General features: G+C 39.4%; 1 protein-coding gene and 1 long non-coding RNA gene across 2 annotated transcripts in view; one reads left to right on the plus strand and one right to left on the minus strand.

Moving 5' to 3' along the window:
• The window catches only part of shank3a (SH3 and multiple ankyrin repeat domains 3a), a 730,589-nt gene that overhangs the window by 570,296 nt on the left and 132,663 nt on the right, over positions 1-27,630 (plus strand). Inside the window, exon 18 of the mRNA XM_059654527.1 lies at positions 4,413-4,548. Within this exon, the coding sequence (XP_059510510.1) occupies positions 4,413-4,548 (136 nt within the window). The remainder of the gene's footprint in view (positions 1-4,412; positions 4,549-27,630) is intronic.
• Positions 1-27,630, minus strand: part of LOC132210954 (uncharacterized) — a 189,541-nt gene that overhangs the window by 127,433 nt on the left and 34,478 nt on the right. Inside the window, exon 2 of the long non-coding RNA XR_009447209.1 lies at positions 12,443-12,512. This is a non-coding gene — a long non-coding RNA (uncharacterized LOC132210954). The remainder of the gene's footprint in view (positions 1-12,442; positions 12,513-27,630) is intronic.

Here is a 27,630-nt window from a genome sequence, read left to right on the forward strand (position 1 = left end):
GAGGAGAAAATTTCTGTATCTAATGGTGGGGGACGACATTTGGGTTCTGGGCATACAGGGGGTATCAGGTACCAGGGTAAAGGGGAGGGTACTGGGACCTGGAGGTATCAGGTACAAGTTGCAAGGTGGGGTGCGGAGTGGGGGTGGCTTTGGGTTGGGCTGATGACAATGCCACTGTTGCTTGGGTTAAGGGTTGGTGGCAGGGGCGTTGTCAAGGTCAGCAGCAGAGGTACTGGGGCAGACCCGGTGAGGTGTTGAGTGAAAGGGTGTTGGGAAGGGTATCGGATCAGTAGTTGGGCAAGGGGTTTCAGCTACGACAGCAGGAGATAGCCTATCAGATCCTGGGGTCAGGGAGGTGTGAGGTATTGATGGGGATGGGTGACTGTGGAGGGAATGGGATCAAATGAGATCAAACAAAAAAATGGAATCAACTAAAGTTATGGCTCAAAGATTGGTGTGAGAGAAATGGGTTTGAATTCATGGAATATTGGCACCAGTACTGTGGAAGGAGGGAACTGTTCCAATGGGACAGACTAACTGAATCACTAATCATGCTGAATCACATGACTAGAGCTGTGGATAGGGCTTTATACTAAATAGATGACATAGAGAAACTCAACAATAGTAGTATTATCATTGGAGTGTTAATCCAGAGACCCAGATAATGTTCTGGGGACCTGGGTTCGAATCCCACCGCAGCAGATGGTGGAATTTGAATTCAATAAGTATCTGGAATTAACAGTCTAACAATGACCACAAATCCATTGTCGATTGTCAGGAAAAACCCATCTGGATCACTAATGTCCTTTAAAGGAAGGAAACTGCCATCCTTACCTAGTCTGGCCTACATGTGACTCCAGGCCCACAGCAATGTGGTTGACTCTTAGCTGTCCTCTAGGCAACAGGAATGGGCAATAAATGCTGCCCAGCCAGCAACACCCTCATCCCATGAATGAATAAAAAGGACTTAATGGTTTTATAGCTTAAAGTTTGCTAGGAAAATGGGCAAAGAAGTGGCAGATGGAGTACAATGTGGCTTTGCACTTTGGACAGAGGAATAGAGGTTCAAGCTATTTTCTAAATGGCAAAAACCTACACAAATCCAAAGCGCAAAGGGTCTTACAAATCCTAATTCAGGATTATCTTAAGGTTAACGTGCTCATTCATTTGTCAGTTAGGAAGGTAAATGCAACATTGATATTCATCTTGGAAGGCCTAGAACATAAAAACAGGAAAGTACTGTTGTGGCTGTGTAAGGCTCTGATCAGACTGCATTTGGAATTTTGTGAGCAATTTTGGGCCCCGCATCTGAGCAAGGATATACTGGCCTTGGAGGGAAACCAGAAGAGATTCACAAGAAGGATCTCAGGGATGAAGGGCCTGTCACGTGAGAAGTGGTTGAGGACTCTGGGTCTATACTCAGAGTTTAGAAGAGTGAGGGGCAATCTGATCTCAACTGACAGAATACTGAGAGTCCTGGATGAAGTGGACATGGAGGAAATGTTTTCACGAGTAGAAGAGATTAAGACCTGAGGGCACAGCCTCAAAGTGAAGGGATCACCCTTTAGAACCGAGATGAGGAGACGTTTCTTCAGCCAGAGGGTGGTTCATCTGTGGAACTCTTTTCATGGAAGGCTGTGGAGGCTAAGTCATTGACTGTCTTTAAGACACAAGATATACAGGTTCTTGATTGGTAAGGGAATCAAAGGGTACGGGGAGAAGGCAGGAGAATGGGGCTGAGAAACATTATCAGCCATGATTGAATGATTTGATAGGCTGATAGGCCTAATTGCACTCCTGTATCTTATGAGATTGATCCAAAAGGATCCTGGGAATGCCATTCTAGCTCGGTGTCATGTCCTGCAGCAGGGAGGGTCCCCAGGAGTTGAGGGGGCTGTGGTTTCAGGATTTGAGAGGGGTGTCAGAGGGATCTGGGCAGGGGAAGACCAGGTAGGTAAAATGCCAGATTTGGCTGCAGATGGTGTGAGATTCTTTGGTTGGGGGATGTATCAAGTTTGACAGTGCTGAAGAAAATGTTGGGTCTCAGGGTATAGGGGCCGTTGAGTCAGCCAGCGATTCTAGGGTAGGAGTAGTTGAGGGCATATTTGGTAAGTTGAGTTACGTTTACTGGAAAGCTATAAATTCTCCATTTTAAACGGATGCTTTCAGAAGGTTCCAGGCAAAGGAGAATTGCCCAGTGAAATCCTCAATTTCCCAGGCAATTCCCTCGGGATCTACTATGTTTGGGGTTCTGCTGGATCCTTATGCGCAAATCCCATCTACACTGCAGGAAACCTGACTCCTCAGAAAATCTGGGCCGTTATTTACAGAAAGATATAAATGCACTGAAGGCAATTCAAAGAAGGTTTACTGGGGTAATACCTGGAAAGCACAGGTTGAATTGGGAGGAAAGTTTGGACATGCTATGTTGTATCTGCTGGAGTTAAAAAGAGGAAGTGGTGACTTAATTAAAATATTTAAGATGCTGTGGGATCTTAACAGGGCAGATGTGAAGATGTTCTTATGAGTGAATGTAGAACTAGATTAAACTTTTAAAAATTGTTAAACTTTAACTGATTAAAAATCATGGATTTCCCATTTAAAACAGAGGAGGTGCACATTTTTTCCTCTCAAAAGGTGTGAAGCAGAGACTTCAAATATTTTTAAGGCAGAGGTAGACAGTTTCTTGTTAAGCATGGGGCTGAGATGTTATCAGGTGTAAACAGGAATACAAAGTTGCTGTTACAAAATCAGATCAGCCATGACCTTATTAAATGGCGTGACAGATTGAGGGGCCAAATGGCTTGTTCATGCTCCTGTTATTAAGTTTGTAAGTACTAAGTGCTCAAGAGTGCCTTGTCTAAACAAAGGAAAGTTTATATCTGAAAAACTACTTATTTGTTGATTGTTGTGTTATGTTGGATTCGAGCACACAGGCTGAAATAAAGTTTTAATAAGGAATCGTTTATTCCAAGGACAACAAATCGTAAAATATTAATGCAAAGATGTATCTCAGAGAAACAAACTATTTACAATGAACATTTGGGGCCAACAATTCCAAATCCACCAGGAGACCACTTAGAATGTTTAATTTCTAATCAGCTGCTGACAGAGTTGAGTTGGTATAGTGCTTACTGCTAATTCCCTATTACTGCCTTAGCCAGATTGCTTTGCCTCCCAGATACGATGGGATCTTGTGGCCGCTTAAAGTGTTGGCTAGATGGTCTGCCCAGATTTTTTCACTCACTACACTGCAATTTCTAGTTTTCCAGCCGTTTGAAGTTTTCAGTTTGCCCTATTCATAGCCCTGAGTTCTAAATGCAGCAACAGACCAGCCACAGATTTCTGCTCCTGCTCTGTGCTATATTTGTTCCTCTCTTTTTTTAGACTTCTGATTCTATCCCTTCCATCTTCAGGCCTGCGTTCTTGGCTCCAGACTCAGCTTCTTTTACAGCTAGTGCTTTCAGCTCTGGGCTCCACCACCGGCCTTTTGTGGACTTTGTCTGTTTTCCTAGAGGGATATCGAATGGGCCAACTAATTCCCCAACTGAGTATCTCCCCAGACCAAAGACCTCTCCTGGTGAGGACACAGTGTTGTCCTGCAGCCAGGCTCACTCCTAAATTGAAAGTTAAGTTCAACTTCTCTCTCACCTCCGCCACACAAATAAATGTGGTGACAAACCCGAGGATCCTCCTCCCCATCATTTCAGTATAAAATAATTCATGAAGTACAGGTTATAGTCTAGTGATTACTAGAAATCTCACACTTCCCTTGTACCCTGAATCCTTTTGCCTTTTATTGAGGTGATCCCATTTATACAAACTGCTTCAACAGCATGAACTCCTACTGTCATTCAAAGAGGATTTACCCATATTTCACTGACTGCTGGAAATCAATGGAAAATAAAATTATGATGGGAAGCATTGAATGGTTGTTTAATACTCACATTTATTACCAGGTGCAATGCAAGAATACACTGATTATTCCATCACCAGGAGCTGATCTGGATCAGTAGCAAATGGTTACTGTAGGCACTCTTAAATCTTTATCTATTAAATTTGAAATACGACATACTGGAAACAAGGCAGATCCACCAATATGTGAAAGAGTGTTGTCATTAGTAAACAATTGGCGGTGCTTACTACTTTCAATCTTGAAACATCCACGCTGGATACAAAGACTTACCTTGCCTCCTTTCAGCTATTAACAAATGCGACCTGTATTCCAGCACACTCAGAGTGGAAATGGTCATCAGTATTTCCTTCAGCTGTAATCCTTTGTGTCTCCCTAATCCTTCGGTTGTGTTCCTTGTGCTTGACTCCTTTTTGCTTCAATGAGCTATTTTACTGCATGCATACTTTCCAGAATGTGAAAGGATCATGGTCTGAACTACATTTATCTTCCTTTGCAGGTTAACAATGTCAACGTAGTGAAAGTTGGACACAAGCAAGTGGTTTCCATGATACGACAGGGAGGGAATAACCTGCTGATGAAGGTGGTGACAGTTAGCCGAAAGCCAGAACTGGAGGACGGAATGAGGAAGAAAGGTCAGGAGATAGTTTATTATCATTGCAAAATATGTCAGAATTAACTCTTTCACTGATTGACTGAATGGCAGAGGTTCTGTTAATGATACTGGTTGTAGCCAAGACTAATAACTGTGTGAAGTTGGATGCACATCCTGATTTATCACAATCAGTTCTGGATTACACTGCTGTTAGATACAAGAGACCCAGGCCAGGTGGAGGGTTCATCTACTGTAACAGAATGAAAATCAACTTAAGAGTCTAATTCCAAATGTCCCCTGCACATCCAAGTAGATACAGAGCTTGTTCCTCTTACACGATCCCTGTGTATCAGAGAATCACCTATGCTTCTTGTCAGAAGAACTCCCTTCACCTAAACAATTTGCAAGTGAACAAGTAGCTCCATTCAAGAAATCAGGGACACCAGTGAAATCCTGATTTTCTAAAGTTAAGGAATGAATCAAATCCACACTCCCCAACAAGCTAAGAAGTTGAAATACCTTTCCCTCAAGTCAGGATGGGACTGCATAAATACCTTGTCCATTTGGATCATAGAGCAAATTAAGCTCTCCTTGTCTCAGTAGATTGTAAGTTAATATCTTGACAGCCTTCCAACTCATGAAGTGATGGTTTTAACCATGATAGTCAATTGTGTGTTAAATATCACGCAGTATGGCTTAGGAGCCCCACTCCTGCGTAGCAGCCTGGATTACATTTGCGACAGATTAAGATAATGGATTGAGAAAGTGCAGAATTGACTGACCACTGTCTGCTCTGGGGTTCTCTTCTTGACCAACCAAACTCCCCTTCTTACCTTGTCTCACTCAATACCTTTGTAATCATTCAGGCTCCATACGTCAAGCAGTTAATATTGTCTCCCAGTTGCATGTTTCAACATCTACTACCTTCATATTTTGCTTGCAGGTAGTTTTGTAGCAGAGATACGGATGTCCAGCGGGTTGTAACCAATTTAACTTTGGACATACAGCCATTATCCATCCACTGAATGTGGGTGAGCCAACATAGATTTTAATATGCTTGCAGTGATTGTCCCCTGATGGATCTCAGACCTCTGAATTGATGATTTTATCCTGCCATTGAGGCTGAGGATCTCTATGAATATAAACTGCTATCATCAGATTTGTTAGCTGAAGATTCTTCCTTGCAACAAAAATGTTGAAGCCCTCTTTTCTCCTCCTCTTTCTTTTTTCCATCCCTTTCCCTCCCTCTTCTCTCTTTTTTTCCTGACGATTCCCTCTCCCTTCCTCCTTTTTACATCCAGAAGTGGTCTTACAACTGAACATTTTCTTGCCCCAAAATCAAATCACCAATGGAAAATGCCATCTATTAACCAGGACCCACAAACCCTCTCCCGAGTTCAATTAATTGGAGAATGTTTTGAACTCCCTTTGCTTATTCAGTTAGCAAGTGAGTTGGCCACATCCTGTTGCTCCCCAATGTTCAACCTTAATCCAAGGTTAATGAAGCAAGTCAGATTAATTATTAAGCTGCCCTTTTGTTTATTTCCACAATAATGCATAATATGTTAGATCCTCTAAAATATGGAAGAGGAGGAATTTAAAGCCGATGTGCTATACAGGAGAAAGAATGCCTGCTATTCAGCACAATCTAAATCTGAGTGGATAGTGAGCAAACTGCAAGTGTGTGACACAGTGAAAGGGTTAAAATCTTTGCATGTAAACTGCATCTTACTGAGCGCGTATTATGAAACTCACTCTTGCAGGAAAGATTATCGTAATTGTCAGCCCACGTACTCCTGTGATGATTCAACTGCTTATTCAGTGAGTAGGTTAGCCATAACAAGGAAGGTCTCAGGTTTTGAACTCTGGTATGTGCTGAGTTAACTTATGTCACAAGGACTGGTGGTAGTTCGCAACTTCCATTTTTACCCGAGGCTAGAAGAGAAAAAAATTGAATCCTGACTAAAGTTTACAATTTGTTATTCCGCACGTGTGAATATCAGGCAAGAATAGATCAGGTTCCACCATGATAACTACTTCAGTTAAACAGTCTATCAAATTCAATGTCCTGGCTCTCACAAGAAGCATGACCACATGGTTGAGGTATCAGAGAAAAAAGTATATCGTAGACCAGTAGGGAGTTAACATTTTCAAACCAGAAGAAGAAAAGAGACAGAAATTGAGTGAATGACAGAAGGAATGATGTCATAGAACTGTATGTAAAATGTGTTAATATTTGTCCGAGATTACAACTTACCATTAAGCAAATTATCGTTTGATGTGTAATCAATTTAGCAAAGTGCGTTAAAGTGCAATGAGGTGTTGATCTAATAAGGCAACATATAAAATTGAAATGTCTTCTTGTGGTTCTAAAGATGTAGTTATGTTATACATTGGAAGATAAATGTTTTTGAACATAGTCAAGTCCGCACTTTACATGAGAGCTTTATTTAAGTTAATCAGAATCCATAAAATTACACCCCACTGATTACTAGCTCCTGATATTCATACAACCAATTCATACTCAATTAATCCTTTAATGAATATATCCATCCGCTGTTTCCTCATTCTATCAGGTCTCATATATCCCTTCAAATTATATTAAATAATATCACATCCATTTTCTTTTTAAATTTAATCTACTGACAGTATAATAATAAAAAACAAATAAAACATACAGAATGACAATATATTATTCCAGTTTTCCTCCTTAGCACGTGAACATCCAAGCATTCTTTTCCAATTACATGGCCATTTCTTAAAGCTTTCTCTTTTCTTTACAAACATTCAGATAGCTGACTGCTTCTATCCACCCATTACAATTTGAAGATTTCTGTTTTCTCCAGTTCCTGTTTAAAACTGTGAAAATCAATCCCCAGTCTTCTTTTCATTCACACATGCTGAGTATAAGTTATTCCATTGTGACTTGTTATCAACATAGTACTCAATGGTTTTGCAACTGTATCTGATTTTAGAATTCCTTTCATCACTTCCGCCAAGAAAAGTACTATATCTGCTGTCTCACCAAGTGTGAGCATTTCAGCTGCTAAGTGTTTTAATACTCCCAAACTCCCAAGCTAAAGGATAGCATTTGTTCTCCTTTCTCAAAAAAAATTATAAATTCCCCTGTACTTAAGAAGCCATCACAGAGATTTGCATTAGAATAATCACTAAAACCAATAAGTTCCACATTACTAGCATTTCCCAATGATGGAAAAGTGTTTTTTTTTATTTTTCAACATTTTGTTTGCCCAAATGATACATTCCATCTTGGATTGTACTCAGCTGTAACACTTCACCATTTCATTTGGTGCCCAGCCAATTCAGCTGTCCAATTAGACTTTGCATTCCTTCCCCTTCAGTTTTGGAAGTCACTGCATCTTTTTGTGAGGCCTACTCTGACTAACAGCAATGGGAGCTAATATCTTCCAAATAAGATTGCTGATCAATGATTGCTTGAACCTTCTGCTTGATGTCTAATCCAAATGTACTTAAAAGCCCCAGAAGCCTGACTTCCAAGTTTGAAATCTGCTTTAAGCCTATTTGTGACAACATTTTCAAATTTGTTGTTTTACCCTACAATAAAGTCATCTGCATGCATCGTAATGAAGCTTGGAAGTTACCCCTTAATCGTGCTAGTAAAACACGTAGGATCTGCTTTAAACTGAAGATAGCCCAATTTTAATATGACATATATTACTGAGAAGTACCAAAATCTAGGGGTATCATTTAAGCCATATACACATTTATTTAACTTGCAGAATGTTCCCTACTCATGTCCTCTTTTGAAGGTCAAAGAAACACATCCCAATTGAGCTGATTTCCTTGCAGAAATGTGCTTTAATATCAAATGATCTATGCTCCCAAGCATGAATGACTAATGGCTAGAAAATTTTCAAAATTTCTTCTTCTTTCATCAGTGATTCTATTCTTGCATCTTAGTTTCCTAGGTTTTCATCAAAATCTTATTCCAAAGTCACTTCAGGAGACACCTGTTCCATGCATTTCCACCAAAGTAACAGGGATTATAGTCCACCATCTGGCAACTCTACATGCATCCCAAACTCCCTCTGGCTTTGTAGTTCTTGTGCTGGAATTTTATTATCAATTTATCTTGCAGTTTGTGGCCACTGGGACTTCCAAATCTCTCAGGCTTCTGACTCCGGTAGTATTTCTTGTTTATTTCAACATCTGGTCTTTGATCTCTTTCTGGACAGCTACTGTTCAACCTCGATCTCTTATTAATAGGATTCATTTCACCGGCTTGTGATCTTTTTCTAAGGGTCTGTTCAGTCCCAGACTCTTTGTTTGAGCTTACACTGTGTTTTCTGGCATTCCATCTTTTTACTTCAAGCAAACTTGAAAATGTACTCAAACACATCCTGGTTCTTGTACTCAGTGTTTGTTTTTTGTCTTGACCAATAATGTTCCCCTGGCCTCTTCATTCTTGAATACTGTCTCTCTTACAAAAAACACATATCTTCCTGATTGAAATTGGTTTCTAATATCATATATAATACCCTATATCTTAAAGCTCACCAATTTCTTTGAGACTGGCTTTCTTCCTGTACGCAGTGCATTCAAATGTTGTGAAAATATGCAGTCTCTTCTTAAGCTGGACGTTGATCACTTATTACTAATGGAACTTTAGAATTCCTACCAATAACGAACTGATATAGAACATATCCTCCAACCATCTACAAAGAAATTCCCCTAGTATGGACAGCCTAAGTGACTGCAAATGATCATTTACAGTTTGGCTGATCTGTCAAATTTTATGACCTGTTTTGTCTGTTACTGCATGGCTCCTCTCATGTACCCCATTAATAAAAGGGCTGTCTGCTGCTATATTTATAACTATTATACTCATATTCACACGTATATCTTTAAATTAATCATTAGGACATTCCCCTAATCCCCACCACCATTATCAGTGAGATAAATTGTGTCACTTGGCCAAATCCAGTACCAAACCACTTCTCTACTACCTTATCCACAATTACGTTCTTACATTTACTATGTTTTGTTGACCGATAAAATCTCATTGCTACATCTACAAAATGGAAAATGATTTTTTTAATTCCATATCATTTAATCCATAATCAGTACTTCACTGAAATTTCTTGCTAAGGATAGACTTTCTATAGATCATGTGTTCTTCAGTATTTCTTACAAATCTCACATCTGACTCATCTCTTCAATGAACTTAAAGCACTTCATATTAGTTATTCCTGCATCCTTTACCGAAATTTTTAAACTTTGAGGATGAATGGACAAACTGCCAATGTAATTTTAACACAATTAACTTCTTATATAATATTCTGCCCACTGATCTCAATAACACTTCTTTAATTTTTTTCATGGAGAGGTTGTTTCATTACAAGAAGACAATAGAGTCCCAATTGTGTGAATTACATATTCACAGAATGTTCAAATACAATAACTTTGTCATTTTCCATATCCAGTTTCACTTCATTAATAGTCTACTTAAAAACAACGGTATTTCTCAGGATATTACATTTGTACCAATAAAATGATTCCTTCTGCCTATTTTCAAAGATTTTAGTGGGTTATCATTACCATTGGTCAAACTTTCAGTTTTTTTTAAACTTTGTCCTGATCCTTAATATCAAAGTAATGTTTTAGTCTCTATTCTATGCACTGAGGATGTGCATCCACAGTCCAACACTGCACAATTGAAAGACTCTCGCCTAGAACTTCTTCTGACAAATCCAAGGCACTCTCTTTGATTCATAACCCTATCATCTTCCTCTGAGTCTTAGGTTTCATGTCAAGTTTTGAATACTGTATTATACTGTTTAGCAAAGTTCAAGGCTTTAATGATACTTTGAATAAGACCTGAAACATCAATTAACCATATCCTAAAACAAAATTCTCTCCTTGTAATTCTTTTTAATGCTCACAACACTTATTCTAAAAGTGTATGTTCAGTCACTAATTAATCTCAGGATTAGAAGTCTGTTCACACCTGATACTTTGGCGCAGTCCAATATCTCGAATGCCAGCACTGTTTGTCTGTAATCCTGCAGAAATTCAAATCTACTGGATTCCATTATGTACTTTTCCTCAGTCTTTCTAAATTTGTCATAACCTGATCACCCGTTAGAAGCTGTTAATAAATCATCCCTTTGGTAAATTTTATCCATTAACAGTCACAATTTGTCCAAACCTTAATCCATATTTGAATCATCAGATTCCAATTCTGGCCATGTCTTGTTTCCTTATTTCCTCTTTGGTAAAGTAACCAAACACCACATTGAAGCTTCATTCTTCCACAAGTCATAAGGCTCATTTTTAGAAAGCAGGATAGGTAATCATACCCCGAATTTGATTTACTTTTTGATACAACCTTTTCCTATACATGAAAAAAATTGATGTTTCTGGACAAGTCCACACCTTTCCTGGGAATTTTATTTCAGTTGACCACACTCCATAAAACTCTCATGTCCCTCTTACTAATTTCCCCTATCTGCACAACCAGTTCATACCTCCCAATTATCCCTTAGCTAATACATCCGTCACCTTTTCCCCCATTCCATCAGATCTCAAGCATCCTTTCAAACCATACTGAATCATGATATCTTTAATTTATCAGTGAACTTGGTTGCAGATTGGTATTGAAGACAGCTTTTCTTTCATGGACCACGGTTGAAATTCTGTTCACATTGAGAACATGAAGGTTCCGTTGTTTAAAGACTTTTTGGAACCATATATCAAAATACCATTGATGATGTAGATTCTGATGAATATGAAGTATAACAATTGAATTCATTTATCCCAGTTTCCAATATGTATCAGTTAAAAAGATCTCATATCCCCCGAATATCAGGATTGCTGATTTGAAAATGGTAGATTTTGGAAATTGCACAAAGCAAGTTTTGCCCATAGGATCATAGAGTCATGGAGCTGCACAGCATGAAAGGAGATCTTTTGGTCCAACTCATCCATGCTGACCAGACATCCTAACTTAATCTAGTCCCATTTGCCAGCATTTGGCCCATGTCCCTCTAAAGCCTTGTTATTCATATACCTATCCAGGTGACTTTTACATTTTGTAATTGTACCAGGAAGTGGTGGCACTTCCACTGGCAATTCATTCTATACATGTAACACCCTCTGCGTGAAGAAGCTGACTCTTAGGCCACTTTTAAATCTTTCCCCTCTCACCTGAAACCTATGCTCTCTAGCTTTGACACCCCCACCTCAGGGAAAAGACCTTGGCTATTCACCATATCCATGCCCACCATGATTTTACAAACCTCTACGAGGTCACCCCTCAGCTTCTGACACTCCAGGGAAAATACCCCAGCCTGTTCAGCCTCTCCCTATAGCTCAAACACTCCAAACCCTTCCTTGTAAATCTTTTCTGAAGCCTTTCAATTTTTTGTGTGATAAGTCAAGACAGGACATTTCCAAAGTTAAAACAAAGGAAGGGATTAGAACAACCCAAAAACCAGTTAGGTAATAATTGGACTTTAAATGTGCACATTGAAGAAGAAAGAGAAGTTAGAGAAGGGAAGATGTTTGAAAGCTGACAGTAATAAGAAAGAATTAGTCAAAATAAGAAGTAAAAACTACACAAGGATCTAGCATGTCTTCCAAGTTAAGTACAGAATAAAAGGTCCTTTTGCTCAATGTTCCCTCTGCCATTTTCCTTTATCCTTACTCCACGTTACATTCTCTACATTTCACGTTTCACATGACAATTTTCTGCCTACCCACTCTGACTTTCATTCTATAAATTTTCTGCACTGAAACCTGGACTTAAAATTCCCAACTTCATATCACATTATCATTTGGGACAGTAGTGGTTGAAATCAAAATAAGAAGTTGTATGAGTATGTCCACAGAGCACAAGACAATGAAGTTACACTGACAAGTGACAGAACTGGACTGAAGACTTATAACCCTACCTCTAATCCATGGTGCATCCAGTAAGTCTCATCCAAATCACTGAAAGTACTGATGCAGGTTGATTAAGATCTTTAAAAACAAAAGCAAACAAAACACTGGCGTTAATGGGATTCCATTGAAAACTAGAGTTTTATTAAACTTATAATAGTACTTTTGCTGGGCCACACTTGGCGAAACTTGCATAGTTCTGGTTTCCATGTTTTAAAAAGAACGTTGTGACATTGTAGAAGGTGCAAAAAAAACTTACAGATAATATCAAACTGTGAGGTTATACTGGTCAAGAAAGACTGAGCAAGCTGGAGTTCTGTTACATATAACACTGCAATGAAAGAACAAGCCCTTTGGCCCACCATGTCTGTACCACTCAAGATGCCATTCTAAAATGTATCCCACATGGTCTGTATCCCTCTATTCCCTGTCTATGTGTCTCTTCCAGAAAAGGTAAGGATTAGAGTTGACCTGTTAAAGATCTTCAAGATTGTGAAAGGGTTTGATAGGGCAAACAGAGGGACATGTTCTTGAGGAGACTAAAACTAGGGGCTGCAAATATGAGATCGTCAATAAGCAATTGAGAACTTCTTCAAACAGGCAGCAGTGAGAATATGAATCTCACTACCCTGTGAAAGATCTAAAGTGAATTTCTTGATGCATTTAAAAAGCTGGATAAACATGTGAAGGTGAAAAAAAAAGAAAATGCCTAAATGAGCTGAGCAAAGTGCACAAGAAGAGACATTTGTGGAGTATTATCATGGGTGTAATCAGTTAGGTCAAATGTACTGTACTATAAATGTTGTATAAATCTGTTTACGCTCTCATGTTCAGTTTTATCCTATATTCATGTGAAAGAACATCGGAGATGATTTACTGGAGACAATTAACTGTGTAGACTCTTTAGTCAAGAGTTTACAATGACAGGTTAATGCAGTTAAATTTCCCTCAGAGCAGAAATATAGGCCAACAGTTGGCAAGATGTTTGTTTTATAAGACATAAAAAGTACTGAAAGAATTGGTATACTTTTTGTAATTCCTTATTAGTGTGGCAAAGGTGCTCCATCAGGGCCCAGGACATGGGGGTAAATTAGAGACCATTGATCAAAGCCGCAGGGTCCCTGTACTCGCGTAGGGGCCATGAGCAGCTCCAAGTCATATGGCCTCAGTCCCGGAGTCTGTGTAACATATTGCCAGTGGCTCAAGATGGTGGTGGTGAAACATCTTCCTGAACCGCTTCAGACAGTGTGGTAAACAACCTCTCGTAATACTCTTGTATTAGAGTTTTCCAACATTTTTATAGAGCAGCCGCAAAGGATTGGTGATATGGCCAAGTCAAAATGGTTTGGGCTTTGTTGATGTTCCCATGCACCTGCTGTCCTTGTCCTTCTAGTTGCTGGGGTAGGCATTGATTTTGCAAATGCTACCAGTTGGTAGTATGGGTAGCTCTCGTACAGGTGGCTTTGGCAAAAGTCTTTGTAAAAGCTAGAAGAAAATAGAAGAACCTGCCTACAAGGAGTAAGAACCAATCAAACTTGCTGACTTGTTAATCTACTGGAATAATCAACTGGAGAGTTTTGACTGTTGAAGTATTGAACAAAGAGAGAGATAAATGGTAACAGATTAGAAGGATGAAAACATGGTGTTATGTATAGACATGAATGATGATTAGAATGATGGGGTTCAGTGTTATTTTTGAACAGTTAAATTTCAAGGCTTTTGGAAAGGGTGATGATGGTGTGAGCTTAAAACTATACTAAACTGTCTCGTCAGAGGTAAATATTTCACACTTAAAATGTCAGTTAAATTATGAAATCAGTTCACTAAAGCAAGAATAAAAGTTAAAAATGGTGGGAGAATTGCGATCCAGAAGACCGCGGTTTTGGTGAAATGGAGCTTTGTCATTGCTGGTTTACACTGTATAAAAAAAAATGAAGCATGCATTTTTTTGACACCAAGACTGTGTTAACGACAACAGAGGACCATCAAGAGGCCACTGAGCCGTCACTGACAGGAGAGTTAATAAATTTGAGCAAAAAAAGTGCCCCAAACTGCAAACGGCTGTCGCAAACGAGATAATGAACTTTTAAAAAAAACAAAAAGGGGTTGCGAGGCTAAGCAGCAACACACTAGGAAACGCAAACCAACTGCACAGGACAGCAGGGCACCTAGCGAAATATCTCCCTTGAATCGAGAAACCGCTAGTTCAACTTTCAACCAGCAAGGCACCGATGAGACCGCCACTACGCCAGAGCCCATCACTGAATCTGGTAAGTCATGTAAATAATGTCTGCTGTCTGTTTTAGTTAGAAATAAATAAATACTAACACCATAGCCCTATCCATTAGTCATCGCTAATATGCATGCTAGCAATGATTCCATACAGTCTTGTAGATCCCTAGATGTAACGCCCCGAGTACATAATCGTTTGCTGTGCCTGCAGTAAGTTCTTTGTTAAGTGGCACTTTTATGCTGTCCTGATGGTTCAGTTGTTGAGCACACCTCCTCGTGTGGTACTGAGCCATACAGGCCTGGAAGGTCCCAGGTTTGACCCTTGGTCTGTGCTGAGTTGGCTGATCTCAGCCAGGGGCAGCTGTAGGGAGCTGGGGGTGGAGGGCACTATGATTGGCCTTAGTGTCCCTGGTCTAGGGAGGGATTTTAAAAAAAATACAAAAATCAGCCATGGTTCCCACTCCTGATCGGCATTCAGTGACTCCTGCTAGGCAGTGTGTGCGCGTCTGTGTATGTCTGTGTGAGTGTGTGTGTTTGTGTGGTGCGTGCATGTGTGGATGTGGGGCTGAGGACAGATTTGGGCTTGACTATGATATTTCTTTTGGTCAGATTGCCTACCAAATCTTACAGCCTAGACTTGTGTGTGGAAGATAGTTTGGTGGGCAGGTGGCCAAAAGGATAATGGTGCCCATTGGACCGCTGACTGGCTGGAGTCACTGCTTTCAGGAGAGGAGTGGAGAGGGAAACAGAATTGGAAAAGCGTCAGTGGTACTCTGTCGTCTGCAACAGTCTGATTGTGAAAACAAAATCTCAACTTGCTACGTAACCCCAAACCAAACATTAAAAGCAACCTCTTATGTCTTCACAGATGAGTCTCTCACATCAACCAGCACTGAGTCACTTGAAGGCCTCATCAACATTTTCAAAGATGACGATGCTTCTGAGGAAAACGATGATAAGTCTGACCGTGCGGAAAGTGCCACAATGCCACAAGACCCAGAATCAGAACACCACAGCTCAGGCTATACTGTGGAATGGCAGGAGGACCTGACTCCTGTGGCTGGAGCTTCCAAGGGACCTCTCCTGGATTGTACAATGCAAGCCGGAGGGTCCACCACGGAAGGTCAAGGGACACGCCAGCCACAGTTGGGAGATGCTGTCCCTGAAGCACCTCCTGCACACACTCAACAAATGCTGGAACAGACCATTCACCTCCTCCATGAGGCAGTGCAGAACTTCCACATCACTGTGCAGACTGGATACACCCAGATGCACAGTGACATGACAAGATCGCATGCTATAATGCAATTTGGTTGGGCACAATTCACAGAGCAAGTTGGCTGTCTGGTCAGCCTGCTCAGGACCCTGGTGCGAGATCACCAGGCCTCTACCCCTCAGCTCCGCGATGTTGCTGTTCAAAGCTCTCTCAAGTCCCCTGAAGCCCAGTCGACTGGGGTGGTGCTGCCAGCAGCATCCTCTCCTGTGACTGAAGTACTGCCAAATGCACAGTGCAATCCAGTGGGAGACCACTTGAATGAAGGATCCTCCCAAAGCTCAGCCACCTGTCCTGTAAATAGAACACATGTACATAGTTTTAATATATAATCATGTAAATAATTCAACTGCATTGACACAATTTGGGTTCCACCATTGTTAAGTTTGCACATCTTTTACATCAGTCAACCAGACTACCTCAACACGACCAATTGAAAAGAAGTGCTCTGTAACTTTGTTTTAATTTGTACATTCATCTACGCAGCTACTTATTGGAGGCATCTATGCTGTTTTGTTGGAACAGTCGACAAATGTTAGTTCATTATTTGTACTGTTCATCAAACCATTTGACTAAACAGTTTCTATTTCATCACTTCTTTGTCTGGTGTCTTCTTTTCTCTTCCATACCTGTATATAAGATAATACTGACTCTGCTCCTCCCAAATGTGTATCATAACTAGTTTCCCATGCCTGGTATCAAACTGGCGAATCTACATTGTCCAGTCTCTATCACTTTAAATAAAGAAAAGTACTGCCGATACCGGAGATCTGAAATAAAGGCAGAAAGTGCTGGATAAGCTCAGTATACCTGGCAGCAGTGAAGAGAGAAACAGAAGTAATATTTCAAGTCTGTTATGACACTTCTGCTGCCAAGAAAAGTAGTATCAGGCTTGAAATATTAACTTTGGTTCTCTTTCTAAAGCTGCTGAGTTTCTCCTGCACTGTCTGTTTTCATTTCTGTCACTTTAAACTTGCTTTATAAAGTATGGTTCTTAAAACTGCAGCAAACAGTAAGTGTACTAACTAATATTTTGTAAAGCATTATCTTTACTCCTAAATTCATAATCCATTTAACATCTTTTCTATCTATAGCAGGCAGCATTTTTTTCAGTACTGCACCAGCATTTCAACATTTAAATCTCACGTTGGATCTGAACCCACAAATTTGCCCTTACACTTTCTCCCAAGGTGTACATCTCACTATTTCTAGATTATGCCTGTAGACCCCTTGATATTTTATCTTGTGGGTCTCTAGGGATCTCCTGACATCAATATCTTCATACTCCAATCTTCAAATTCAAAGCAAGTTGAATTTGTTGTGGAACAAAAATAGATAATAGTATTTTAAGTATTAGTTTGTACCGCCAACGTTCCACATACGGTAATTAGACAATTGAATTGTCAATCTGTTTTTGAGTTGCTAATTGAGAGATAAATTTGGCCAGGACACCAGAAGAATACATTACTGTTGTTCAACCAACGTCAAAAGATTTTGGACTAGGGATTAGAATGGTTCATTGTGTTTATTCAGACCTTTTGCAGTCAATTCTAAGCACATTCACCATGTTTTCGGAATAACTCTATGTTCCTTTGCTTCTAATATTTATCCACTTTCACCTCTCCACTTTTGTCTCGATCGCACCCTTTCCCTTTCAGCTGTAACAAGCATAAAGACATTTCACTATTGTATCACTTAACCTCTTATTAGTGAGTTCATTGCCAAAGGAAATATTCATGCCCTGTTCACACCATCAAAACTTTTAATGATATTAAAATTGCTTCATGATTTCAAAGATCTTCTGTTAATTTTCAAAATTTACAGATGACACAGAACTTCAAAGTGTTGTGAATTATGATGTGATTTGTGATGAACTTTAAGAGGACAGATAGGTCAATGGACGAGTGATACAAGAAATCTTATGTAGAAAAGTAAGAATGGATTATATTGGAGTGGAAAGGACAAACAGAGGCACCGTGAACTTAAGATCACAATTCTGCTGGGGCTATAGAAATGTGGACGTATATCCACATAAATCATTGAAGATGGCAGGACACATTGAGAATGTGATTGATAAGTCATATAAGAAACCTTGGGTTTTCAAAGTCATGGGGGGTCTGAACAGAGTCAACAGGAAGTAAGTAAGTGTTCCGTTTCGCAGAAAGATCAAGATACTAAGGAAACTAATTTAAGGTGATTGGCAAAAGAAACAATGGCAACAAAGATGAAAAACCTGCAGAGTTAAAGGGTAAAGACACAGAGAATGGAACTGTTGAAATGATACTGTAAACAGCCAGCATGGACATAACAGGTAAAGTGTCTTCCTTCTAAGCTGTAACTATTCTGTGATTCTATATAGCTCCACTTGGCCCTCACTGTTACACTAGAAATGGTCTCAGTTTCTCAAATTTCTCTTCATAAATACACTTTTCTCATCCCTGGTAGCATCCTAATGAATCTATATGCATGCAGTCTATGGTGTTAATATTCTTTATAAACCTAGCACTCAGAATGATGTACAATGCTTTGACTGCAGTGTAGTCATTGCTTTATACAATTGCATCTTTACACTTAAAACTCCATATTCAGCCTATCAGATTATCCAACTCTGCATATTCTCTCAACTCTGCACTAAAATTCCAACTTGGATTTCTTGCTCAAATCCACCAATTTGCCCTTACATTTTCTCACCAGTTTGATTTTCTACAGGAGACAACATCTCCAACCAAGAGACCAAATAGACAACTTATTAGACACAACTTACTGTAGTTGCCTCATTTTCCAATCTTGTTGTTCACTTACTTCTTATTGTTGTTGTACTTCCTATAAATGTCATAGCCCAGTAAGTTTATTTCCACTGCTGTCCAGTTTGTAGACATTGTTTGTTGAAGCAGTTATCATCTTCTTGTGAAGTAATTGCTTCTTAGCTTCCACATATTCCATACTCTTAAGTTTTGCAATACATGATGTAAGAACTTTTAGTATTCCAACACTACTCCCTTTTGCCTTTTTCATTCTTGCATAGGGTGTGGGCTTTACTAATGGGGCTACCGTTTATTACCCTTAAGAAGCTGCCTTTTTCAACTGGTGTAGTCAGTGATAGAGGTACTTTCACAGTACAGCTAAGGAGGAGTTCTACAATTTTCTGCAGGGTATTGATTGTGAGGGACTTAGTGGTGGCAAAATAAATGAATGTCAAGGGAAGATAGTTAATACTCTCTCTTGTTTGTTGCCTGGCGTTTGAATAGTGCAAATGTTTTTTGCCGCATAAGAATCCATTCTGTCCAGGCTAACATCACATCTTTTTAAACTTATAGCTGGCACCCTTCCCCTCTACAAAACATTTAGTTATCTTACTTCTACATCAGCTTTTCACAATTATAATTAATATGCCATATTTTATATATATAAAAAAATGGAAACATGTCTATGAAAACATATTATACTCTAATTGCACCCTATCCCCAGGGATGGCACTGTGGGGCCTATTCTCCCAGTTCCTCAAGCTGTACTGGAGAGAAACTTTACTTTAAGCCAGCCCAACTTCCCAAATTGCTGTACATTTTGCCATGAAATTTTAAATGATACTTTTGATGCCTGGGAGGAGAGGGTTTTCAGCAACAGTTCAGAAGGTAGTATTTTTGCCTCATCGGTCTCAGTCCAGCAACAGAAGTCTAGACTGATACTCCATGTGTAGTACTGAGGAGATGCTATGCTGATGGAGGTGTCATCTGGCAGATGAGATGTTTAACCCAATCCTACCTGTTCTTTGAGGTGTAAGTAGAAGATTCCATGACATGGTTTCAAAGGATATGAAATCATCCATAATCTGGCCAATATCTGTCCTTCAATCAATATCACAAAACAGATTATGGGGTTACTGCTATTTGTGGAATCTCGCAGTGTACAACTGCTTACATCATTTTCTACAACAGTGAAGTACTTCAAAAGTACTTCATTTGTTGTCACATGCTTTGGAATGTTCTGATATTGTGAAAGGCAATTTATCAATGTACACTTTCTTATCAATGTACATTTTTTTCTCTGAAGACAGATTAAGCAGAATCGGACTAAATTCTCTGGTGTTCAAAAGCTTGAGACTGATCTCATACAAACATGCAGCATTTTTTGAGGGTTTGACAGTTGAAATTGAAAGGTGCTTTCCCTCCCTGCACTGTCTAGAACGAGGAGCCATAATTTCAAGATAAGTGGTCAGCCATTTAAGCGTGAAACATTTCACTGGAATCTTCTTTGTCAGAGAGCAAATCATTGAGTACTTTCAAGACAAGCCATGGAAACATTTTTAGAGATTAAGGGAATCAAAGAATATGGAGATAGAGCGAGCAAGAAAGAGAGAGATATGTGATCAGGTATGATCAAATTAAACAGCAGTTCAAGCTTAAAGAGAATCCTGCTCCACACTCCTGTGTTCTTACATAAAAACATACAAAATTACAAATAAATGGCATGTTTTTAAAATTGAAACTGAACTATAGTTTCAGGTCTGAACGCAGTGATTTCTTGTGCTTTACACCAATTTTACACCAAGGTCCAGCTGGTCTTGATTGCACTTAAGTGACCCCAACAAAATGTAACTAGTTAAGTTGCTTCCATGATGACAGGGTCAGTAATGTCACTGAACATCTGCACAGTAGGAGGGTGAACAGCCAAAGATGATGGTTCAATGGTCAGTACAAATTACATGGGCAGAAAGAATAATTCTTCAAGGAGTCTTCAGTCAAGCTAGGAAGGACAAGAGCTAGAAACACCTCAAAGACATTAATTTCTGATTATTCCTGTTGTCACAGATTAGTGAGTATTGATATAGGGGAACAAAATGGATGAACGGATGACTATGCATCTGGAGAGATGATGCAGCAGGACAACTTCAGATTCCAGACAATGGGCTCAAATCTGGCATTGCAAAGTTGGGCACAGTATTCTTGAATTGGAAATCAATAAGTTAGAATGATTGGTAAAAGAAAATACTGGGGAAAAAGAATACCTGGTCCCTTTATGAAGTAAAGTGCTCTTAAGCTCAGAGCTAAATGGAAAAGGTGTCTGTAAGAAGCTGGGAAATAGTACAGAGAGTTCTAAAATTGCTACATGTATCATTGGCTGTGTGAGTAGAAACCTTAGACTTGTTTTGATGAGTTTGAATTTGGCCAATTCATTTAAAACAAACACCTAGATACAGAAAGCCAATTGAATTTAAATCTGATGGTGTTGACAACATCAAGCCAATCCTACATAAGAAATATTATGTCATTACGGGTGTAAAGATGAGGGCATTTGGAAAATCAGCAGAGAGCCAGCTGCCATCTGAGGGGAGAGCTAAGCTTCAGCTGCTGTGAAAGCAAGTCCATGATCTGAGATACAAACATAGTCTTCCAGTATAATTATTGAGCTCTCTGAAAAGACCCATCAAAGGTACCATGGCATTTTAGCTCAAAGTCCTCGCTGAAGAAGTTAAAGTGAAGAACATCCAAGACAGCACAGTCATCGGAAGAAAGGCACTTGATGACCAACAGAAAAGACGAAACTTTCCGGAAGACGCATTCTATACAAACTTGGAGTGATTAAGTTTTAATTTATTCTCGTCTTATTAACTGGGTTTATTTGAGTGCCACTTGTGTTTATTTGAACAGCATTCCTGTAGAATTTAATTCAGTCAGGCAGCAGTTAGTAGTCTAGGGGGGAATTGTTGGTTTGTTAGTAATCTTGTTAATTTGTTCATTGTAAGGGTTAAATAAATAGATTGTTTCTTGTAATTTGTATAGTGGAGATCAAGGATTGTCTTTCTTTTAAGAACTGTTAACAGGTAATGAGGAGAAAGGCGAGCTTCTCTTGGTGTTCTGTCATAACAGATGGGGGCTTGTGTTTTAGTTCAACGATCAGAGGTGTTCAGCTATTCACCCCTCTGTAACAAATTGGAGGCGGATCCGGGATCTGGATCATTTTAGACGGATCGAGTTCAGGATCTGGATGGTTCGCGTACAGGATCTGGTCAGTTTGTGTACAGGATATGAATGGATTTGGACAGATTTAAACAGACTTGGGGATTAGTATCATACATCTTTAAATAAAACTCAGGTCAGAGAAAGCTGAATAATTTCAATTACACATGGTAGGTTAAATTAAATGTTAAGTAAATGGCTACTAACATTTTTAAAGAGGTTCTGGGATTTGAAGATGCTTCCCAAATTTTCCCCGAAAGTTTAGAAAGACAAAGAAAGGGTATACTTTTAGAATTTAGCAAACAGGTTAGAATTGGGTTTAACGAGGGGGTAAAAGGAAAGCTGAAATTGTAATGGAGTTGGTCAAGCACTTAGGTGTATCAGAGAAACAGGCATGTGCAATGAAATTAGAAAAAAAATTAATTGCAAATGAGACAACAGAGGTTAGAAGATAAAGAAAGAGACAGAAGGGAAGAGAGGAAAGACAAAAAGAAAAAGAGAGACAGTTTGAACTTCAGAAGTTATGAGACAGGAAAGTCAATTTAAGAGGATGGAAATGATAGCAGAAGGTAGGCTTAGTGAGGAGGAGAGCGATAATGAGCAAACTCACTGCAGCTAGAGCGCTGATAGAGATATATACAAATATGTCAAAACATTATTCAATGAACATTGTTCAAAATTCAATGAAAAAGATGTAGAAGACTTTTTTTACTTCATTTGAGAGACTGGCTAAGCAGATGAATTGGCCAGAGACTATGTGGGTAATGTTAATTCAGCAGAGCTAGTGAGATGTTTGCAGTGTTATTAGATGAGGTGACAAGAGCGTATGAACAGGTCTAACAGGCTATTTGGAGTACCTACGAATTGGTAACAGAAGCATATAGACAATGGTTCAGAAATATAAAGGAGTAACCAGGTCAAAGTTATGTCGAGTTTGACAGAATTAAATAGAGCAACTTCAGTAGATGGGTGGGAGCACTGAAGATACAAAAGACAATGAGGAGCTTAAGGAAATTATTCTGCTGGAGGAGTTTAAAAACAGTTCCAGATATGGTAAGAACTCATATTGAAGAACAGAAAGAATAACTGCAGAGATGGCACATGAATATGTGCTCGTACATAAATCAGAATTTAGCTTACGACAGCAATTTTATTCAGTGAAGGATAGAAATTGGGAAAAAGGGAGATCCTTCAATGAAAAACAAAAGTAGATCATACTGGGAGCAGTTTACCACTGGTGAAAAGAAATCCCAAGAGGGTGAAGAGGACACAAAGTCACAGTGCCAGTGGTTTAAGAAAGACACTGGGAAAAGGTGTTTTCACTGCCATAAAGTGGAACACAAAAAGTCGTAGTGCTGGTGATTGAAGAAATGCACTGGGAAAAGGGATGTGGTAAAAGAGACAAACCAGTGGGATTATTTAAGGTAGTGAAGGAAATCACAGAAAAAGGAGTCAAGGAGCTGCAGGAGAGTGCACAGCCTAGTCATGTGCTGGACAATGAGACAGTGCCTAATCTCTACAAAGTCTCCACCTCTGTGGGTGAGGTTTACTCAGTCTGAACCGGGGGATAAAGTGAAGAAGATACAATATTGAGAGAGCTGGTCAGTCTCTAATAGTAAGAGATGCAAGTATTTGCACTCCTTCTGAAATATTACCAGAAAGTGGTAATCTGCAGAATAAATGGACAGAAATTTAGCGTTCCCCTGTGTAAGATCAGGTTGGAAAGTCCAATCAAGACTGGAAGTGAAAGTAGCAATGACCAAAAGGGCGTCAATTCCAAAAATACCGTTTGTTCTTGAAAACGATCCAGCAAAATCAAAGTGGAGAAGCCAAAGTAAAACCAGGGAACCGAGGATTTAGAAGAAAAATACCCTGGAATTTTTATAGACTATGTCAAAAGTTAAAGCAAGAGGTGAAAATCAAAGGAAAAGATGAGGAAGTTGAGATCCAGTTTTGATGAAATGGTAAAGCAAGTACCTCAGCAAGTAAAGGATCAGGCAGAGGTGTTTATTTCTGAAAAGATTATTGATGTTACAACAAAAATATGAGCCGATGAAAAATTCTATATCATAATGCCTACTCAAAAAAGGAATTCAAATATATTCCTGAGTGTTATCATCTTAAGGATAGAATGGAGGCCTCAGAAGTTTAGTGCAGAGTAGAAATGGGCAGGAGTACACCTGATTGCATTTCCAGTAGCTTACAGATAGGAATTATTGCTGGTAGCAGGTCATTTAGGAGTGAGGAAGATTCAGGTTAAGATACAAAAGCACTTATGGATAGCATAGTGACATAGCTGAATTTTGCCGTACCTGTCATTAATGTCAAATGGTAGAAAAGCCACAGGTAGTAATAAAACTAGCACCTTTGGAAAGGGAACCAGAGAAAAAGATATTAGTCAGAGTGAGGAGTCAGAATCCAAATCATTTGATTTCGATGTGCCTCAAAGTAAGTTAAATAATGAGGCAGTCCTTAGAGTACGAGATAGAATAGTGAGCTGTCTCAAGAACACAGGACTGAATTGAAAGTTTTGTTGCAGAAATATGAGGACGTATGTGGGAATAGAATGGGGACGACTATTACAATAATACATGAGGTTGGAGGAGGAAATGCTGTTCAAATATAGCAACGCACTTACAGGGTCAATCCTCTTAAAGCTGTACAGGTACAGAAGGAATTGGAAGCAATGCTCTAAGACCTCATCAAGTTGAATCAAAATGAATGGAGAGATAATAGGAACTGCTGATGATGAAGGGTCTCGGCCCGAAATGTCAGCTTTCCTGATCCTAAGATGCTGCTTGGCCTGCTGTGTTCATCCAGCTCTATGCTTTGTTATCTCAAAATGAGTGGAGTTCACCAATCGTGTTGATTCTGCAGCCTGATGGTGCTCGACAGTTCTGTGTGGATTATCGGAAGGTCAACGGCATAACTAAATCGGGCTCATACCCAATTCCAAGTCTGGAAGACAGTGTGGAAAAAGTTGGACAAGCCATTTATGTCACAAGGTGGTCTTACTCCGTGGTTGCTGACGAGGAATGTCAAAAGAGAATGAAGAAAGTTTCTGTGTTTGTATAATGGGCTGTATCAATTTAAAGTAATGCCCTTTGATATGAAGAACGCACCAGCCACATTTCAAAGACTTATGAACAGAGTTGTGGCAGGATTGACTAATTGTGCTGTCTATATAGATGACTTGGTGATCCTTAGCCATTCAAGGTGCATTTGACAGAGCTCTTTGAAAGATATGACGGCAAAACTGGTTATAAACTTAGCATAATGTGAATTTGAGAAGGCAGAAGTGATGTTCCTGAGACATAACATTGGACATGGAAGGATGACCCTGAGGAACGCAAAGACAAAGGCCATTGACAAATTTCCCCAGACAATCTTCAAAAAAAGAGCTGCTTTGATTTTTGGGACTGAGTGGGTTCTACCGGATGTTTGAACTGAACTTTAGTAGCATGGTAGCACTGCTGAAGGATTAGCTAAAGAAGAACACAAAATTTCAGTGGACAGAACAATTAGAAGCATTTGAGAATTTAAAAGCTGTGTTACTATAGCACCAGTTTTAGCCACACCAAATTTCTTGAAACCCTTTAAATTTGCTATCAATGCCAGGGATAAAGGGGTTGGAGCTGTGTTGATGCAGGAGGATGATGGCGGAATTGAAAGGCCAATTAGTTATTTTTGAAAGAAACTCAATATTCATCAGAGAAAATACTCCACTATTGAAACGTGTTATTGGGTTCAGTACTTGCCCGACAACATTTTAATGTTTATGTTACAATGTTTGGAAATGGTTGTGGATACAGACCACAACCTTCTCACCTTTTTGAAAGATTTAAGGACAAAAATATGAGTCTATTGCACTGGAGCCTTATGTTACAGGCTTTTAGTTTACGAACTGGACATTATGCGGGTCTTAAAAATGTTATTGCAGATGTGTTATCACAGAGATAAAAGAAAATTGATAGATAAGACAGAGCTGGTATGGTCCAATGTTATATATATGCTGGATTAGTATGAAATGTGTAATGCTAGATTACTGTCCTCTGTAGTTCATGACAATGATATTTAGACTTAAGAAAATAAAAATGAAGCCATTACTTCACAATGATTGTTCATTTTCTTTTAAAGGAGGGAGATGTTGCAAAGTTGGGTAGAGAGGCCAGGGAGTTGAGAATTATGTTCTGAAGTTGTCTTTCTTGAAGTTTGAGGCATTGTTGACTTAGATTGAATTTCCTGCTATGTGTTACAAAATGCAGAGGAATGGAAATTGTGGGAGATATAGCAGTTTGGATCGGAAATTGGCTTGCTGAAAGAAGACAGAGGGCAGTAGTTGATGGGAAATGTTCATCCTGGAGACCAGTTACTAGTGGTGTACTGCAAGGGTCGGTGTTGGGTCCACTGCTGTTTGTCATTTTTATAAATGACCTGGACGAGGGCGTAGAAGGATGGGTTAGTAAATTTGCAGATGACACTAAGGTCAGTGGAGTTGTGGATGGTGACGAAGGATGCTGTAGGTTGCAGAGAGACATGGATAAGCTGCAGAGCTGGGCTGAGAGGTGGCAAATGGAGTTTAATGCAGACAAGTGTGAGGTGATGCACTTTGATAGGAGTAACCAGAAGGCAAAGTACAGGGCTAATAGTAAGATTCTTAGTAGTGTAGATGAGCAGAGAGATCTCAGTGTCCATGTACACAGATCCTTGAAAGTTGCCACCCAGGTTGTCAGGGCTGTTAAGAAGGCATACAGTGTTTTAGCTTTTATTAATAGAGGGATCGAGTTGTGGAACCAAGAGGTTATGGCGAAGCTGTACAAAACTCTGGTGTGGCCGCACTTGGAGAATTGCATACAGTTCTGGTCACCGCATTATAAGAAGGATGTGGAAGTTTTGGAAAGGGTGCAGAGGAGATTTACTAGGATGTTGCTTGGTATGGAGGGAAGGTCTTACGAGGAAAGGCTGAGGGACTTGAGGCTGTTTTCATTAGAGAGATGAAGGTTGAGAGGTGACTTAATTGAAACATATAAAATAATCAGAGGGTTAGATAGGGTGGATAGGTATAGTGTAGGTTAGATGGGCTTGAGATCGGTATGACAGGTCGGCACAACATCGAGGGCTGAAGGGCCTGTACTGTGCTGTAATGTTCTATATTCTATATTCTATATTCTATTCACAAATTCGAAATCAGGAAGTTAGAACGGTTAGTAAATAAACACAATATTAGGGAAAAAGAGGTAAAAAGTACTTTCAAGCTTAGAGTTAAATGAAAAAGGTATCTGTACTATTTCCCAGCTTCTAAGAGAGAGTTCTAAAATTGCTACATGTATCATTGGCTGTGTGAGTAGAAACCTTAGACTTGTTTTGATGAGTTTGAATTTGGCCAATTCATTTAAAACAAACACCTAGATACAGAAAGCCAACTGAATTTAAATCTGATGGTGTTGACAACATCAAGCCAATCCTACATAAGAAATATTATGTCATTACGGGTGTAAAGATGAGGGCATTTGGAAAATCAGGAGAGAGCCAGCTGCCATCTGAGGGGAGAGCTAAACTTCAGCTGCTGTGAAAGCAAGTCCATGATCCGAGATACAAACATAGTCTTCCAGTATAATTATTGAGCGCTCTGAAAAGACACACCAAAGGTACCATGGCATTTTAGCTCAAAGTCCTCGCTGAAGAAGTTAAAGTGAAGAACATCCAAGACAGCAGAGTCATCAGAAGGAAGGCATTT

The sequence above is a fragment of the Stegostoma tigrinum genome, chromosome 25, assembly GCF_030684315.1.
Source record: "Stegostoma tigrinum isolate sSteTig4 chromosome 25, sSteTig4.hap1, whole genome shotgun sequence".
In the NCBI taxonomy this organism is placed as follows: Eukaryota; Metazoa; Chordata; class Chondrichthyes; order Orectolobiformes; family Stegostomatidae; genus Stegostoma; species Stegostoma tigrinum.